This window comes from Dermacentor albipictus, chromosome 1, assembly GCF_038994185.2.
Source record: "Dermacentor albipictus isolate Rhodes 1998 colony chromosome 1, USDA_Dalb.pri_finalv2, whole genome shotgun sequence".
Classification (NCBI taxonomy): Eukaryota; Metazoa; Arthropoda; class Arachnida; order Ixodida; family Ixodidae; genus Dermacentor; species Dermacentor albipictus.
The window spans coordinates 339167352-339184014 of record NC_091821.1 but is presented as its reverse complement, the minus strand read 5'-3'; the positions used below and the strand labels follow the sequence as shown (position 1 = coordinate 339184014).

Sequence of the window (16663 nt, the reverse complement as noted above, 5' to 3'; positions counted from 1 at the left end):
AGACCAGTTTCTGTCGCTCTTGCGCGTACACAGGACAAACGCCACATAGGTGATCAAGTGTTTCTGGCACCTGACTAGGTGGATGCGACACCAAGGCGAATCCGGTGCACCATGCTTGTTTGGCTTCTTTTGAACTTGTGAGGCATACGTAATTTCATTTCTGGGTTCCATTTATGCGCTCGCTTGCGTCGTTGAACTGGTTGGGTCCGGTGCTCCAACGTAGAGTTGCGTATTGCACAACAAATTGGACCGTTTGTGTCTGTTCGTCAGAGCGCAATGCGTACTTCAGAAGCAACATTTAAAGCAGTTTTCGTTTTAGCGTCTGCCTGTTCATTCTCTATCACGACACAGTGTGCAGTTATCCAATCAAAGGTGATATTGTGGCCATTTCTAGTTGCACGTCATGTGAACAAGATATAGGTCCAGAGTAATGCGTTCAGAGAATCGACTGATCACTTGCGTACGTCGGGGGCTCACTTTCATAATAGACTGCATAGTGTGCGTTTTTATTACAAGTTTGCGCGTTCACCTTCTCCACATAACAACGCCGCCTTCTGTAGCAGTAAATTGTGTTTTATCAGGAACAGACACTACTTTAACAGCGAAGGACGTTTGAAGCCATTGGTACAGACCGCCGCCACGCGAGCCTTTTCAGTGCGTTGTCAGAAAATACGCTGAAAACCCGTAGTCGCCCATGATTTAGTACATCGGAGACATTCTGCGACTGAAATCTAGAATCCGCTATACTCCGATTCCAAATTGACAGCATTTTATTCGTATTAAAACAGAAAATCGAAATTTAACACACGCGTACAGAACACAAGCTCCACCTTGAACACTCAGTGCTCAATCAACAACACCATGTGGTGAAAAATTCAATTGCGTACACTCATCTCATCTTGATCACCTCTCGAAGCTTGCACACTTCGGTGAGAAGTGTTTACGAAATATCTTTAATAAAATACGAAGCAGTCCAGGTATGCAGCACGACAATCTCTCCATAGCAAGAAATTTATAACGAAACCGTAAAGAACACATCTACAAGAACGTATAAGGAACTTCAGCATGTTAGAGCAAAAATGTCCGGCCTCTTCTATATCAGCGGCGCCCATCAAACTGTCACGGATCGGAGGCCGCGTTGAAAAACAAAGGCACTCGTCATTTCGGTCTCGTGAAAGTGGATGTCCAAAGAAGCTATTACAAAACATTCACCACAATTGCTGGAAGGGTTGTGCAATGCTATATTGATGGCTCGGATGTTTGGTCGTAGTTTGTTTATATTGAAACGTATGCTGTTCTGTGTGTTGTTCTAGGGTGATTTAAACTAATGTATGAACAAGCTTTAATGTTATACTGGGGATGTTAGCCTGGCTGTTCGCCTGACATACTACTCCAGGTGCTCGGTGATGATTATGATTTTGTTACGGAAGGATGAAAGAAGAGAGAGATGACGAAGAAGATCGGAGATGCTGGCTGCTGCGTGTTGTTGGTGGTCAGCCATCTTAACCACTCTGAATCACCCTATATATATATTGTAACTATAGTCTTTCTATACTCGCAACACCCCCGTAACATATTGGTGGGAGGTGCGGGGTACCACGGCTGGAAACGGAGCATGCGCAGTGGACGTCAAACACCGTCCGCACCATGAATGAAGGTGAGCACGCACTGATCGTGCGCACAGCCTTTCTTACATGGGTATGAGTCATTTCTGATGATGACAGTTGCTTGTTTTGAGGTTTCCTTTCATTGAAACGTACGTTGTTCTGCGCGTTGGGTGCGTAATTCCAACGAACGTACGTATATATACTGTTCGCTTCACTTTGCCGGAGTGCTTGTGGCCTCTGCATCACGAGGTGGATGAGTGAGTGAAGAAACATTTATTGTAGGTCCGGCGAGGACGCGAACTCGTCGCGCACCCGGCTAGTCCCACGTCGGGACCGGCAGGTCTAGCCCACCGGCCCGGTCGCGGGCACGCCGGACAGCCAGGATTTGCTGTTCCAGAGCGGGGCTACGCAGAAGCGAGTCCCACTCCTCCTTGATGAACTTAGGCTATGTCGACCCGCACTCCCACAGCATGTGCGCTAGAGTAGAGGTCTGCCCGCAGGAGGGGCAGGCGTCGTCGCGATACACGTCCGGGTAAGCCTCGTGGAGAACGGACAGACACGGATACGTACCAGTCTGCAGAAGCCTAAGAGAAACGGCTTGCGCCCTATTCAACCTGGGGTGAGGGGGTGGAAAGACCCTTCTAGACATGTAGAAGAATTTAATAATCTCGTTATGAGTAGCGGGAGCATCCCTGTGGCCGTAGGGAGGAGGGGAGTCGGTGCTTCTTGCAGAGGAAGCGCGGTCGGTGAGGTCACGCGCAGCCTCGTGAGCAGACTCATTCAGGTTCTGGGGAGCACCCTCGACCGACCCTACGTGAGCTGGAAACCAGTGGATTGAATGATGCGTGAGAGCATATCGATTCGAGTTGCTAAGAAGACGAGCAGCTTGCTTGGCGATGCAACCCTTCTGAAAAGCCCTAACTGCCGTTTTGGAATCGCTATATATCTCGGACCCACGACCGTCTAGCAGGGCGAGGGCGATGGCGGCTTGCTCGGCGACGAGGTGGATGAGCCATCCGATTTTTTGCTTGCTTAGAGGGGTATGAGCCGTTGCTGATGATGATAATTGATGATGATAACGGACGGACGCGAAGAATGCCGACCACCGAGCGAGCTAGGCCGACAGCGTCGCTGTAATTATCATTCTGCCCGTGTACGCTCTAAAAAAAAATTAAATTGTGGGGTTTTACGTGCCAAAACCACTTTCTGATTATACCCGCCGTGGTTGCTCAGTGGCTATGGTGTTGGGCTGCTGAGCACGAGGTCGCGGGATCGAATCCCGGCCACGGCGGCCGCATTTTCGATGGGGGCGAAATGCGAAAACACCCGTGTGCTTAGATTTAGGTGCACGTTAAAGAACCCCAGGTGGTCAAAATTTCCGGAGTCCTCCACTACGGCGTGCCTCATAATCAGAAAGTGGTTTTGGCACGTAAAACCCCAAATATTATTATTATTACTTTCTGATTATGATATAAAGTTTGTAAACAGGGATAAAGTGCCTCAGACAGGCTGGCCAACGTTTCGATAGGAGGACCTATCTTCGTCAAAGGCGAAGATAGGTCCTCGTCATATCGTCAGATCAGATAGGTCCTCGTCAGATCGTCATAGGTCCTCCTATCGAAACGTTGGCCAGCCTGTCTGAGGCACTTTACCCCTGTTTACAAACTTTATATCACAGTGTGCTATTCCATCTGTCAGCCCCTTTCTTGTTTTTAGACTTTCTGATTATGAGGCACGCCGTAGTGGAGGACTCCGGAAATTTTGACCACCTGGGGTTCTTTAACGTGAGCGTGTACGCTCTCGATGTGGGAGAATGTTGTAAAACCTCTCACGTAATAAAAACTTGGCTGCACGCTACTTCTCGGGCGCGAATCGTCGCCGCATCGTCGGCGTAACGCAGGCGCGCGGCGTAATCGAGCTGCCGCCGCGCTGAGGAACATTCCGCGATACGCGGCGCCCCTCCTCGAGTGGTCATTGTTCGAGGCTCGCCGTGCCCGCTCGTAATCGCGCGAGGCGACGGCGTCACGTGACACCTCGGCTCTCGGGTGGCAGACGAAGACGCATCGCGCAAACTGTGCTCGCCTAGTACAACAAGCGTTTTGCCGCGTTCGAGTTAACGGCATAGCACGCTGCCGATTCGAGCAGTATATAATAGCTGCATTGGCTATAACCGTAAAAGCACAAACACGCAACGACAGACTGGCAGAGCGGTACGCCATAATGCACCGCGGTGGGTTCTGTTGCGTAAAATTGTCGTTCTGTGTTCTCGCTCGTACGGTTGCAGCTACTGCAGTACTGGCAAATCGAATCGCTCACGAGTCCACGCTCTAGGTACACAACTTATGTTTCGCGGGTAAGAATGATCACGGTCACGGGACCGCGCGAATTGTCAATCCCAGTTATTATACCAGCTCAACATTTCCCCTTCAATAGCTTCAATAGCTCTTTTGCGCTGGCCGCGGGAAAGAGACAGACCAACTCTGGCTGCATTGCTCGATGCATGCTGTACACAGCCTCAGAGATGACATACGCGGAGCTGACGGCGACAGCTATGCACTTTCTTTTTTTTTTTTTGCAGCTATTTGTGCATGGGCGTAAATGCTACGGCGATGCACAAAACTGTCCGCAGTAGATGGAATTCATACGGCGGACTTCAGCTAGCTCGCACCCACCTGTACGGCGAGTGCTATGTATACGAGCGCACTCATTCGTTTCGATGTGAAGACTGCGTGAACAGAACGACCAGCTGGGGCTGCACGAGAAGTTACGCGTTCATTCTCGCTCGCGCATTCGCCCGTGTTACCCGTTCTTTCACCGCGGTTTGTGCAAGGCCGCTTCTGAAAGGGCCCTGTAACGCACACAGTTCCCTACAACTATTTCAAAAATATATACGTACATATATAGGGTTTTACGTGCCAAAACCACGACCTGATTATGAGGCCCGCCGTAGTGAGGGACTCCGGAAATTGGACCACCTGGGCTTCCTTAACGTGCACCTAAATCTAAGTATACACGGGTGTTTTCGCATTTCGCCCCCATCGAAATGCGGCCGCCGTGGCAGTCCCTGCAAAGATTACACTAGAGGCTACTCTGACACTGCGAATGCTCAGACGCAATTGGCAACGATCGTTGGTACACATGGATTCGCCTAATCTTCATGCTTGTGGCTTCAAATGCTTTTGTGGCGTTCTTTCTTTGTTGTTGTTGTTGTTGTTGTTGTTGTTGTTGTTGTTGTTGTTGTTGTTGTTGTTGTTGTTGTTGTTGTTGTTGTTGTTGTTGTTGTTGTTGTGTCACGCTTGATCCTTTTAAATTTCCGATCACCCAATTTTCTACACACAGCAGGGCAATCAGACTCTGCGCGCACGCGTAAGCATCGCAGATCGTCGTAATTATATGGCGGAATATTTCGTTGCAAACGGTCAATTTGCAATGTCGCAAGGCTGCTTGAAGACAGAAGGACGAAGTACAGACAAAAACTCCATTTTGCTATATACCCACACAATTCTCACGCCGACTGAACTGTCCCAGCTTCCGCGGACACTACAGCGCCAGAGTTTCCTTGAAGTGCAGGAAACTCGTGACTCAGGCCTTCGGAAGCACTTGAACATACATTTACGCCAAAACCCCCGGAATTGCGTAACTCTAGGTCACCAATACTAGGTTCTGGTAAGCTGGAGAACAACATGTTCGCCGGCGTATGAACAAATTATTTAATTAATCAATTAATTAATTAATAATAACACCGGACACTTGCACACAATTTACAGGGTTTCGCGGATGTTCCCAGAAACCCATTCACGATACAGGGCTTTAGATCCCAGAGCGGGAGGACGAGAGCCCAAAGCGCGCCCTGACAATACGTAAGGGACGCCTAGAAGTAACACCTTCAAGGCGCGGCTCGGTATTCTATGAAACGTTGCTACAAATCGGCGCAACGGTTAGCATGTTCCATAGTTTATCACGTTACTCGCTACCGAAATGTCGACCCGAAAGCGTGACTTCGCTGCACTGAGCGCTAAGTTCCAAGACGCCGTTCGCACGGCGTTGACGGGACTTTATTTGATTAACTTTCGATGAGAAGACGCCGAGGGAACGTAAATGAATGGAAAGAAGGCAGGTGTGCACCCACAGATGACGACAGGTTTTAAGGCCGACATTTACACGACGAACACAACAGCAGAGCAAACGCGAAAGGAGCCGCTGTTGGGTTCGCCGACGTGGCCCCGACTCCACTGCACGAGCCTCCATCCCCGGCGTGACGTCACCGCTGTGAGTAATGAAGCTTCCCCTCGTCTAGGCCGAGTTAAAATGGCTGCGTCGGAGAAGAATGTCGCAGGATATTGTTAAGGGGCCCTGTGTTAGTTCATTCTACTAATGTTCTACAGTGTCACTTAATTTTGCACCTTTCCTTCTTTCACTCTCCTCGACTGTTCGACTCGTCATTGCGTGCGGAGCAGTGTCGCAAAGCATGAAGCTTCGCGAAGCATCCGGCAGCACCGCGATGGTAATGTTTCACGTTGCTTTACGCTCGCGGAACCGCGCTCGCTAAATACACACAAGCGCACGCTAACCGGCATCCAGCAACTCGTTGCTCCGAAGCTTACCGTTTTTTTTTCTTTTTTTGCCGGTGTCGTAATCTATCGCCGCAAGCGTGTGTGCCTCGCGGAGCGTTGGAACTACCCGTTTGATCATGCCGATCTTGCATAGTCGCGCATGCCGCAGCACCTCGGACGTCACGCAGAATTATTCACGAGACTTCGGTGCGAGACTCGTTCCCGAAGGCGTTAGAGGGCACAATAGAAGAACGCTTGCCGACGGCATCGATGGTGCTGCTCGCTGATAAACGAGAGAGCCAACGCCCACGCACACGTGCTCGTGGAACAACCGAGGGTTTCACAGAGCTCACCTCGGACGGGCGTCCGCGTTCACTGCAGCTTAGGACAACGAACCCCGAAGGCTTCATTATGAAAGAAGTCGCAGCGCGAAAAAACAAAAAACAAAACGAGAAGAAAAAGCGGGCGCGCACGATAAAGACGACGACTACTATAAGCCCGCTAAGCCACCGCAGCCGGTCAGCCGAGAAGACGCATTTCAGAAAACAGCGAGTGACTGAGCTATTTCCTCCTACAGAGGTGAGTAATATCGCAATTACATGTGAGGGGAATACATCCCTACACCTCCCCTCCACCTCCCCCCCCCCCCCCCCCCACCTTTCCTACTCGCTTCTTTTGCGCCGTGGTGAAAAGGTTCACGACACGACATAGCGCGAGAGCAAAGGAAACGACGCGGAAGGAGAGAGAGAATCAATTGAAGCTATTCTCCGGTACGTATGCACAATATCTCAACTCGGCGGGAGCATTTGCCTCTGCATTCGGCATGTCAGTGACCTGTCACTGACAGCGCAGTCTTCGAGCAAGCACACCATGGGAAAGACTCCCGAAGCGAAGACACCCGCTCGCCAGAACACGAACTGGCCATCCTGGAGCAGCAATTGGACAGCTCGTATACTGAATACGAACCTCTTTGAATTCCAGTGTGTTCGGTGACGCGCGTGCGGGCCTGCGCAGTGGTTGGACGAAGGAAAAGAAGGAGCGGAAAACCTGGAGGACGCTTAAGGCTTCGCCTTCAAGAGTGGAACGCGATAGCATTCAAAGATGCCCATCAGATGCCGAAAGATAGCATCAAAGATCATTCAAAGAAATCTGGAATTGATATGAGCAATTCCTGCACAAGAAGATATTTTTTAGCTTTGTAATCACACTAACAATACTAAGAGCATAAAAAAAACGGGGTTCTAAGAAATGTAATCAGCAAACTGGATGTCAGGATAAGCATGGGGTGATGTGACAGAAAAGAATGACACTGATACATCGTTTAATACCTTGCAGCAGTCATCGGAGGGTATAGTATTGCGCCCGCGCACATCAGCGTTCCTGCTGAGCATCGGCTGTGGGCATAGAGTTTCTCACTATATTACCTAGAGGGAAATCTGGCGCTGCTGCGCTGATGGGAATGCATCAGCATGAGAATGCTGATATAGTGTGACTTCGGATTGGCATCGTTCTCAAAGGGCCAGGACATCTTGAAGACGCACCTGGCAAGCACCGCTCCGTCTGTCACAGTGATTAATTTCCATGTGAAAAAGCACGTAAAAAGCTGTTTTGGCTTTATTATTACCGAACATGTTTTGTCTAATTATTGGGACTTGTTATGGTATGTTGAATTATATGAAACGTAAAAAGTTTGAGCGGGCGGCTATAGTTGGAGGACAGACGACAAGATTCGCGCTCGCTTTGGAACAGTTTGTCGTCTGTTCTTGCTTTTCTTCGCTAGGTCATTCATTGTGAGAAAACTGGAAGATCTAATACGGGCGAATGAAAACCTTTCATAAGATTTTACCTTAAGAACGCATTGTTTATGTAGCCATATCCATGTTTTAGACCCAAGTCTCTTACAACAACAGCCAACACAAGCCTCGCAGACACATTGACCGTCATTTCCAAGACGTCACAGCGCCCCTTAAGAAACTCCCGTATACGGTGGCGCCAGATTTCTCTCTGCTATAGTGAGACACTCCATATATATATGGCTGTGGCCACATTACACCGTAGAGGGGGTGGTGAGCGCCAAGCGGAACTTATGCGATCCTATCTTTCGACGCTGACCAACTCCGACGGCTTTCCTTCGGTCGCGTCTCGAGTACCGTTGAGACGCGACGCGGCTGGCATGCTACTCATCGCGCCAGCCTTCCGAGCCGCTTTCAGAGCAACGCACAATCTTATCACTTTCAGCGTTTCGCTTTAGGGCGAAACTGACAATTCGCGCTTTATTTCCAGGGCAATGCACGCGTTCATAACTAACTAAACAGCAACCAATGATTTTAATCTGTTTCCTGGGATATTCGTAAAGTTGCAAGCGCTCTTCTTTGTAATGTTCCTTTATTTAGTGGGAGATTATTAATGCTGCAGAAGCTTAAGGAACAACTGAAGCTCGTTGATGCCAACAGTGGATTCTGCGCACGTCACCCCAGAATTTTTTTTTTTCCCTGTGCTCAAGGTTGGTGGAAATTTCTTTCGGGGAACTCACGAGTGCTTGAAGTTGTCCGTAGATTAGGCAATAAAAAAAAATGGGTAACAAAAACGAAACAAAATAAAAATGAAAGAGGACATTCTTTCTTGAGACTGCCCTATATACTGCCATCCAACTGTTTTAACAATGCATCACAAACAGGGCTTCTCTTCCCAACCCACCTCTTTTATTATTTTCTTTCTTTTATTTTATCTTTTCGTGCGTGCGCGCGCATGTGTGTCTGTCGGCGCTCACCGCTTATCTACAGTTCGTAATCTTTTGCCTCGCTTTTAGGATCAGCGCTTTCCGAGGAGCAAGAGGAGCGCAGGAGGAAGAAGGTCCCATTTGGCGTGGCGCCACCCGCCTTCCTGTAGCAGGTCGTTTATGAATGCATACGACTGCAGCTTTCCGTGTTTCGTAAGGTTAGCTTGCGCTGTCCTTGCTCTATACGAAGACAGTGACGCATTACCGGCGAGTGAAGGCTTAACGACGTCTGCGTGCCCTTTTGCCTCCATTCTATTCAGCATCTCCAATACACAATATACAGAATGCTTCCTCCTAATATTTACATTGATGATGAGTATATATACTGTCTGCACACGTATTCACATTCTCTAAACGCGTAAAACGACATTCGTTATAACAGGCACCTCTCCTTTTCTTTTTTAACTAGACCAAATTCTTAAAAATTGCCTGTGGTACATTGCACAATTCTGACCCTCGAGCTGAATTACTCGATGAGACGGCCGTTACTTCTACGAGAAATCAGAAGGCTTAATTGAATGACTAACGTAATTACAAAAATTAAACCTTATTTTACGGCACACACTGCGAACTTACGAATTGTGGACGGTGAGTTTGCAAGACGTATCCACTTGGAACGAATTCTCAGGACTGCACTAGTTTCGAGATATTGATTCTCGAAGTGTCCGATAATATGTATTGGCAATCCAGTTACTTTTATGCTGCAAAGCATAAAACGGCGTTTTCATAAAGAAATAAGTGTAACAGCGTTTTTTTACAGAAATTTTGACGGCGTACGTCTCGGCACTGGTGCCATCCTCAGAACTCGTTCCAAGTGCGTATACCTTGCGAACTCACTAGCCACAATCCGTATACTTAAATATGCGCGATAAAGTAACTTAATATAAATTTAATTAGTGTAATTATGTTAATTATTCAATTAAGGATTCGATCTCTCGTAAAAGTAATGGCCGCGTCAGCGTAGAATCTAGCTCAAATGTTAGAACTGTGATATTTGCCACAGACAATTTTTAAAACATTGGTACATCAAAAAAATAAAAAAAAACTATAGAACGTCAGCCAACCAACAAAACATCTGTCAGAGCGCAAGATGCTTGCATATCTGCTATTTTTCAATCCACAGAGCATATATGCCTGAAAAGTTCCTGCAAACGGAAAGAAATCATGATCGTTCGGAAGCGTTCGCAGTAATTACTCCGGCACAGCTTGGAAGTAAGCAGTATACGACAGAGTCACGCTGTCACTCCTGTCTCGGCAAATCGGTTACCCGAAGCATTTCTTTGCCCAGCACGGAATATTCTGCCGATTTTTTACGAGCTATACATTTGGCTGCGGTCTTTCTTCAGACTTTGCTGCGTTCAGGTCGCGTGCTTCGTTTCCGCGCCGTCGCAGCGGCGTGTCAGTGGGGGCTGAATGCGAAAACGCGTGCGTACATACCTGTGGCGAATTCGGCAAATCGCACCGGCGCGCACCTGGTCACCCTGAGGCGACGATGACTGAATGAAACGGCGCACTGGGGCGTACCGATTCGATTTGACGAATTCGTCATTAGATTTAAATGCCCGTTAGAGATCCCCCATATAGGTGGCCAAGATAAATCAAGAGCTCTCAGCTAGCTATATGGCGTCTCTCATAGCCCCTTGCATACCCTTGCGCTGCTTCGGATGACGATGATGATGATGGTGGTGGTGGTCGCGCTGCTAATGATGATGATGATGATGAGGAGGAGGAGGAGGAGGAGGAGGAGGAGGAGGAGGAGGTTATTTTGCATACACAGCGCATGTGCGCCTTTCCGTGAGGGTGTACGGATAGTGATTTTTGAGACTGAATACGAATCTAATGATAAATAGCCGTTATCACAATTAATACAAAACGATGTTCACATCACAGTATTCTTAAAGCAATTTTCTGTCATCACATAGTACGTTACGAAGCGTTATTAAAAAAAACACAAATGGAGCATTAGGAGCAAACAAGCAGTTTCTTCGCATGCACATAACTCTTCAGAGTGTGCCAATGATCGCTGTACAGCGTATGGCTACCTAAGTGAGGCTGCCTAGTCCACTACGCAAGTTGTCATATGCGCATGGGGGTGAAAATCTACCGTATTTTTGCTGCAACTGCATGTTTATTTGGGTGCAGTTGACGTTTTGAAATACTCGAAAAGTAATCGAAAGACAAACTCACATATGAATAGTGACTATTCGATTCGAAGACCGAACGAATATGACACTATTCGATGCGTTATTTCAATGTGCCGAATTTTGGCACATGCCTACCTTTCTGCCTAAGGACTTTAAAAAATCATGTGTTCCTTCAATAAATATGTTCTTTTGCTAGCGTAGTATTTGCTGTCGGAGTTTTCTTTCGAAAGAAGCGTAATAAAAAAATTGGAGTACGCTTAAGCGTCGCCTTAAAAGTGCAACGCGACAGCATTCAAAGACCCTTGACATCTCCTGACGTTTCCCGGCAACTGCATTTTTATGTAACCGTAATGTTTACTGGGAAACGCAGGCGGCGAACGGTTTGCACGAAGGCGAGCTTTCTGGCATTCGTGACACTGTCATGAGGAAACCTGGAGGACAACGACGCTTCAAACGTCGATAGCGGCGCGTATGGCCGTTCAACTCGAACGGTAAGTACGGTGCATTTGATCGCAGCCGCATACCATACACATTGCCGTGAGCAAAGTTTTACACATTTCTACTGAGCACCGCGCTGCTTGGTTTCATCAACTCGGGGACGTTCACATGTCGATACTGAGCACACTGCGTTCCTTGGTTTGACCAAACCAGGAATGCATTCTTTTTTTTTTCGATATATCGCACACGAGCTCACTTACGAGTCACCCTGGCCGGCTTGCACGTTCGTCGAATCACTTTGCATTTCGTATCACCTAAAGTACAGTTTAATATACCTTCTTCGCGTGTGTAGCATAGTGGTATATGTCAACTAAATTGGTCGGTTTACGCTTCACACTATATGGCTATCGCGGTAATTTCGATATGAGATAATGTGGCAGTAGTCCTCTGACTTCCTTCTCCTTTCTCCTAAAAAAAATTCATGACGAATTTTTAATAGTAGTTCAATATTAAATGACTACATAGGTAGAATACGCAGAAGGGGTCAGCGACTGTATGGGAACGTCCTGACAGGAATATTTACCAACAAAAAATAAATGAAATATTCCTCTGTTTCTTTTTCCCCTATGAAACGATGCATGCACACAACGACCGATGAAGCAGTTTCTTTTTTTTTTCTCTCTCTCTCTTTCTTTTTTACTTTGTTAATGGCAAGTTATTACCGCATGTTTTGAAGTACACGGCATTAATTCAGATGCTTAGACTTTTCAACGAAATGTACCAGAGAAGTGTACAGGCAAATATTATTTGGTGGTTCGCATAAACGTAACGGCTTTTCATAAAAACCGATCCCCGGACAGGGACGACGACGCACACCGCCGAAAAAACAAATAAATAAACGTCAGAAATCAGGGGAAAGTGTGTGCTGGACTAATATGCACTACTCTGGTGGTATCATACAGAAAGCTACAGAAAAACGAAAATGTGACGGGTAATATCTGAGCGGATAACAATGGAACTGGGGAAAATACGAGACCGGCAACTTGTACAGAGCGAACAATCGTTTCTAGAGAAGTTGAACGAAGTCGGAATTTGCCGCAGCGCTGCTGCAGCGAAACGTGTTTAACAATAAATATCTAGGAAATCGCGATGTTTTAATGCGGTAACGGAGGTTGCACACCTTACAGGTGAGATAGTTCCAACCACCTCAAAACAAGATCGATCAAAGAACCAAAGTTCATATGTGGCATCGACGTAGCAGCGCACTTAGAACAGACACGTTTCACGCACAATGGAAAATATACTTATATACACGGGCGGATATGTGGCACTGGTAGCAAGTTAGTGTCAAAGTGGAAGCCTTCGAAAGCGACATAAGCGCATAATTTTGCAGAAAAAAAAATCGCCTTCAAAGCGCCCGTCTATATTATATACTGTTGTTTGCACTTCTTATTGCGGGTATAAACGAAAATTATTGCTATGCCTCCGTATTCCCTACAGCACCATTACTGATAAATTCCCGTACATATAACAATGAGATATCAATTATCAGTCTTTTATACTTTATTTTCATTTCAATTTTTGTGGATATAACAGTATGAAACGCCGAACATCAGAAATTCGTTGTAACGCAAATAAAGATCTAACCGTTACGGTTATATATTACCGGGCGTTCGGCATAATTTAGTTCCTCCGTTTTAGCCACTTGTGGATTTTATGTTCAAAAAAATACTTTTTTGCGGCTCTTCCACGGTTATGATATGTCTTAGCTCATGATCACGTCCAACATGTCTATAATCTTCGTGGTTGACGAGAAAAAAATATGACTATACGAAATTGCTGGGGGAAAGGAATTGTAACGGAAAATTCATACACTTACATATAGGATGAACGTGCCGAAAAACTCGGCGAGGAATTCCTTGACTGCTTCATTCTTGGTCACAAATTTCCTCAGGAAAGGGAAAGGCGGATTTCCAGCGCCTGCCATGGTCCTCTTCTTTCCGTTCTTTAAAACCTACAATTTATAAATACTACGAATCGACTAGACGCAGCACACCAGCAAGGGAGTCAGACACGCACACATACACACACAGATGCGCGGGTGCAGACGACACGATCACAGCACGTGAGCTCGGGCGAGCTGCACCGACGCCAGCAGCGTAACTGAGAAGCGTTTTTCTTCGCGATCGCCTGGAGCAGACGATGGGTTCTCGCGATAGGAAAGAAGGCCGCAACCGCAACCAGCGTCGTCTGCACAAGAGCGGTTTCGTGGCACAGGTTGCAAACTCCCAACGCGCAGCGTGTTCACAAAGTGACTACATATTGACTTCATTATTTACGGTATACAGATTGCCGCGCCACCTATGAGAAAATAACAAAAGTAATTAAAACATTTAACATGTTACTGCTAGCACTTTTATTTTTTGTTGTCGGCACAAAGCATTAACGTGTATTGGGTGTCATATGTTCGTTACAAAGAGTGACCCGATTGTGATTCTTTGTGTCAAATCCACGGTGGCCATATCGTTCATGACTAGCGCGTGCGAAAACCGCCGCGCACACTCTGTATCCAGAAGCGGACGCAAAGCGTTCGTGTTTCGATTGTGGCGACACCTCTAACTGATAAGAAGAAGCTTCGACCAACAAAGTGGCGCGAAATTCCAAGCTTGGAAGCTGTTGGTAGAGGCGAGCGCTAAAGACACACGATGGTGCCATGACTCATAGTTAGACACCATTGCGAGTGACCACAATTAGTATTGCAGAAATACTCTAGAAGCTAGCCTTTCTTTTTGACAGCGTCACTTGTCTGGTTGAGTTGGTTTGCTTGCAGTAAGTGAGCATTTTAATTCTTCACTAATATTTTCCAATAAACTAACCGAGAACCAGGCGAAAATTGCGTATATTTTGTTCATGAGAAATTACAGAAGCGCTGAGCCCGAAGAATGTCAAGAAGGGGAATCGTAATTTGTCTCTCAGATCAAGAAGTTGCTAAGATCAAGTTTTGACACTGCTCCACAACCTTAATGCAAAATGGTTCTGACAAATGAATGTGTCACTTTTCTTTTAAGTGTATTTTGTGGACTAGAATTAAAAAGAAAACATTTATGTGAGGCCCTAATCAGGAAACATACAATAATTTGGCATCAAAGAAGTTCACATACACCGAGACCAAGGAAAAGCTCAATTCTTCGCAACTTGAGCATGCAGTCTGGTATTCGCATTTCCAACCTGTCCTAGCATATGCAAACAGCATAACATTGCACTGTTTTACTGGCTACAGTCACAGACTGCTCAGAAATTGCATGTTTCCTTAGGTCTTTCAGTCTGGAACTTTCAATGTCAACTGTGCACTGCCTACACAACATGCACGAGCAATGAGAAACTGCATCTTCAGAGGGACTCCTTAACTTCACACATAAGTGAAAGAAAGGGCAAGAGGGGAACAAGGATTGACGGTGTAATTAACTGACGCTGCAGCACAATGGTACCGTGACCAAGTCATCATTCCTTTAAATAAAGCTTCACGCTGAGTCATAATATATAACGCGACAATTTTCAAGCCAACAAGGCTGTTGGTGAACAGAATGATATAGGGGTCCTTTTCAATGACAGTTTTGTAGCTTTCATGTGGACTTCAGCATGCAAGTTTGTTAATAGCTGCAAAGTAAATTGGCAAGACCGATGACCTGAAAAAAATTGCCAGCATAATGGGTGCAGTGTACACAATTACCGGATACAGATCCATTTATTTACCGGGCTGTGTGTCTGCATTCTGAACTTTCCATCCTTTAGGCTTCCAATGCCTGTTTTCGAAACAATTAAGACGAAGTTGCTTGAACAATGTAGAAGCAAATGACAGCTGCCCTTGACTTAAGCATTAAAGCTATTTTCATGTCTAAGGCGATTTGTGCCACTCCTTTGTGTAGGCTAGCATGAATGATTACAAAGTATTGCATTACCAGGAAACCAGACCACCAGAGATTCAAAAAGCAGTGCCAAGTTTACAGAATGTTACTGCTTGCCACAGTGCCTTAGCAGGTATGGCATTGCACTGCTGAGCTCAAGGTCGTCGTTAGGATCCCAGTCGCAGTGGCCGCATTTCAATGAGGCTGAAATGCAATATCGCTTGTGTACTCGGACTGCACATTAAAGAACCACAGGCGGTAAAAATTATTTCAGAGGCTCCCACTACAATGTCCGAGATTGCCGTGACAACTTGGCCACATTCAAGTAGCGCGCCCATCACCTTCGTATTGGACACTGTGCGTGCCATACCGCGGTGTAGTTCAGTGACAACATGCAGCAGTCATCGTGGCAGGAGTAGCCGGTTGGGCTCGGCTCGCATGCACCACGCACACAAGGGATCACGCAAGGAGAAAGTAGAAGGCATTTCGAGGCCAGTTTGGAACGTGACTGACGGGCGTTTTCACGACAGTAGGGATTTGAAGTTGTAGGCGCAGGTTCGGCCTTAATAAATATTGTTATTTTATTAACCTGTGTTCCTCAACATCACTACATTTCTGGCAGAGGTGTGGGGTATGAGTCGAAGCACCACAAACACAAGTTAGCGTAGCTCTGACCACCAGTGAATCGATCCCGTGGAACTGACACCTGTGCACCAGTGGGTCAGCCACTGTCTTCGAGGTGACTAGCCTGAATTCGGCCCTCTATGAGTATGACTATCCAGGTAACACCGGCACAAATGGTCGTAAGCCAATCTCGCAAGCCACCAACATTCCATGGCGACTCGTTCGAAGATGTCAAAGAGTGGTTGGAACTGTTCGAGAGGGTGGCGAGCTTTAATAAATGGGACGAGAGACAGAAGCTCTGCAATGTATATTTTGCTTTGGAGGACTTCGCAAATACATGGTATGAAAACCACGAACCCTGTTTGACCTCTGGGAGGAATTTCGACAACCGCTAGTTACATATGCCAGCACGGATCGTAAAGAAAAAGCGGAAGTTGCACTTCAAGCAAGCCCACAAAGCCCACAAACGAGAACACGGCAATGCACATCGAGGACATGTCCCTTTTGTTCAAGCGTGCTGATCCCAACATGAGTGAAGACAAGAAGGTGCGCCATCTAACGCGTGGAGCAAAGCAAGAGTTCTTCACAGTTCTTGTCTGCAACCCATTGCGCA

The 16663-nt window shown here is 46.7% G+C and overlaps 1 protein-coding gene and 1 long non-coding RNA gene across 2 annotated transcripts in view; one reads left to right on the top strand and one right to left on the bottom strand.

Moving 5' to 3' along the window:
• The window catches only part of LOC135903215 (aquaporin-9-like), a 77701-nt gene extending 63943 nt beyond the window's left edge, over window positions 1-13758 (bottom strand). The window contains exon 1 of the mRNA XM_065433660.1: window positions 13401-13758. Within this exon, the coding sequence (XP_065289732.1) occupies window positions 13401-13508 (108 nt within the window). The 5' untranslated portion in view covers window positions 13509-13758. The remainder of the gene's footprint in view (window positions 1-13400) is intronic.
• On the top strand, window positions 1500-11536 carry LOC135903323 (uncharacterized). Its single transcript, XR_010564782.1, has 3 exons — window positions 1500-1657; window positions 8970-9097; window positions 11454-11536. It is a non-coding gene; the product is annotated as an uncharacterized lncRNA (long non-coding RNA).
• Window positions 13759-16663: the final 2905 nt, after the last annotated feature.